General features: G+C 61.2%; 1 protein-coding gene across 1 annotated transcript; it reads right to left on the bottom strand.

The window, feature by feature from the left end:
* Positions 1 to 16: 16 nt before the first annotated feature.
* LOC104987842 (heat shock factor protein 1-like) lies at positions 17 to 675 on the bottom strand (the record flags this gene model as incomplete). Its single annotated transcript, XM_010838955.1, has 2 exons — positions 17 to 239; positions 510 to 675. Coding segments are annotated over 2 exons (389 nt in total), but the record flags the coding sequence as incomplete, so codon positions are not given.
* Positions 676 to 1,044: the final 369 nt, after the last annotated feature.

Genomic DNA, 1,044 nt, shown 5'->3' with positions numbered 1-1,044 from the left:
GGCTTGGCACAGCTACGTTAAGCCAGGCCAGCGAGTGGATGCTGCTGTTGCCGGGGGTCTGGGCGGAGATCCAAGACCATGATGGGGAGAACGGCTACTCACACTGGTCACTTTCCTCTTGATGTTCTCGAGGAGCTGCTCCTGGCCTCGCAGGAAGCACGGGTGCTGGAACTCAGTGTCGTCCCTCTCTGGCTTGACCAGGCCACCCTGCTCGATGTGGACCACCTTCCGGAAGCCATCTGCGCACGATGGAATTGGGGCAGTGCTGCCTCAGGGCTGGGGTCTCACCCCTCACTCCAGTGAGGCCCCTACCCCAGGGAGGATGGAGGGAGGCCCTGGCGGGCGGGGCCTGGCTCAGGGAATGCCCAGCACTGCCCTCCCAGAAGCGCTGCCTGTGGTGGCTGGGTGGTCTTAGTCTCAGGGAGAGTCCCTGAGACACCCCTTCCCCTTCAGCTGCGTGGGCTCTGGGCCGCGTGGGGCTGTATGCAGGGCCAAGGCAGTACACTCACACATGTTGAGCTGCCGCACGAAGCTAGCCATGTTGCTGTGCTTGAAGTACTTGGGCAGCACCTCCTTGGCAAACTGGCCCTGGTCCAGCACGTGGAAGCTGTTCCCGCTCTGCCAGGAGACGTGGGGGTCACCACAGCCTCTCCATGCAGGGGCTGCACCCCAACCCTAGGCTGGGTGACAGTTTTCACCTGGGATCCCACATCCCTGCTGGAGGCCCGCCAGGTCACACCTCAGCACTGTGGGCTCTTCCCTGAAGGGCCCCATGTCAGCGCTAATCCACAGTTTTTCCCTACGTACGGCTAAGACCCCAAAAGGAGGCAGCCAAGGAGACGGGACCTAACTTCAGGTCCTCGGGAAGAAGACAACACAATCATGCTCAGAACTGAAGTTTTGTGGTTCTTCTTCTGGGAACAGAGATGAGAACAAGATGAAAAAAACGCTACACTGCTCTTCCATGTCTGTCCAGACCTCGGTCCAGAAGCTCCCAGGAGGGCCGAGGCTGGGTGGGCTGGGCATGGGCCACGCTGGGGGGCG

Source organism: Bison bison, unplaced genomic scaffold, assembly GCF_000754665.1.
Source record: "Bison bison bison isolate TAMUID 2011002044 unplaced genomic scaffold, Bison_UMD1.0 scf7180017473982, whole genome shotgun sequence".
Taxonomy (NCBI): Eukaryota; Metazoa; Chordata; class Mammalia; order Artiodactyla; family Bovidae; genus Bison; species Bison bison.
Note: the sequence above shows the minus strand (reverse complement) of the source record. Positions and strands in the feature narration are given on the sequence as shown.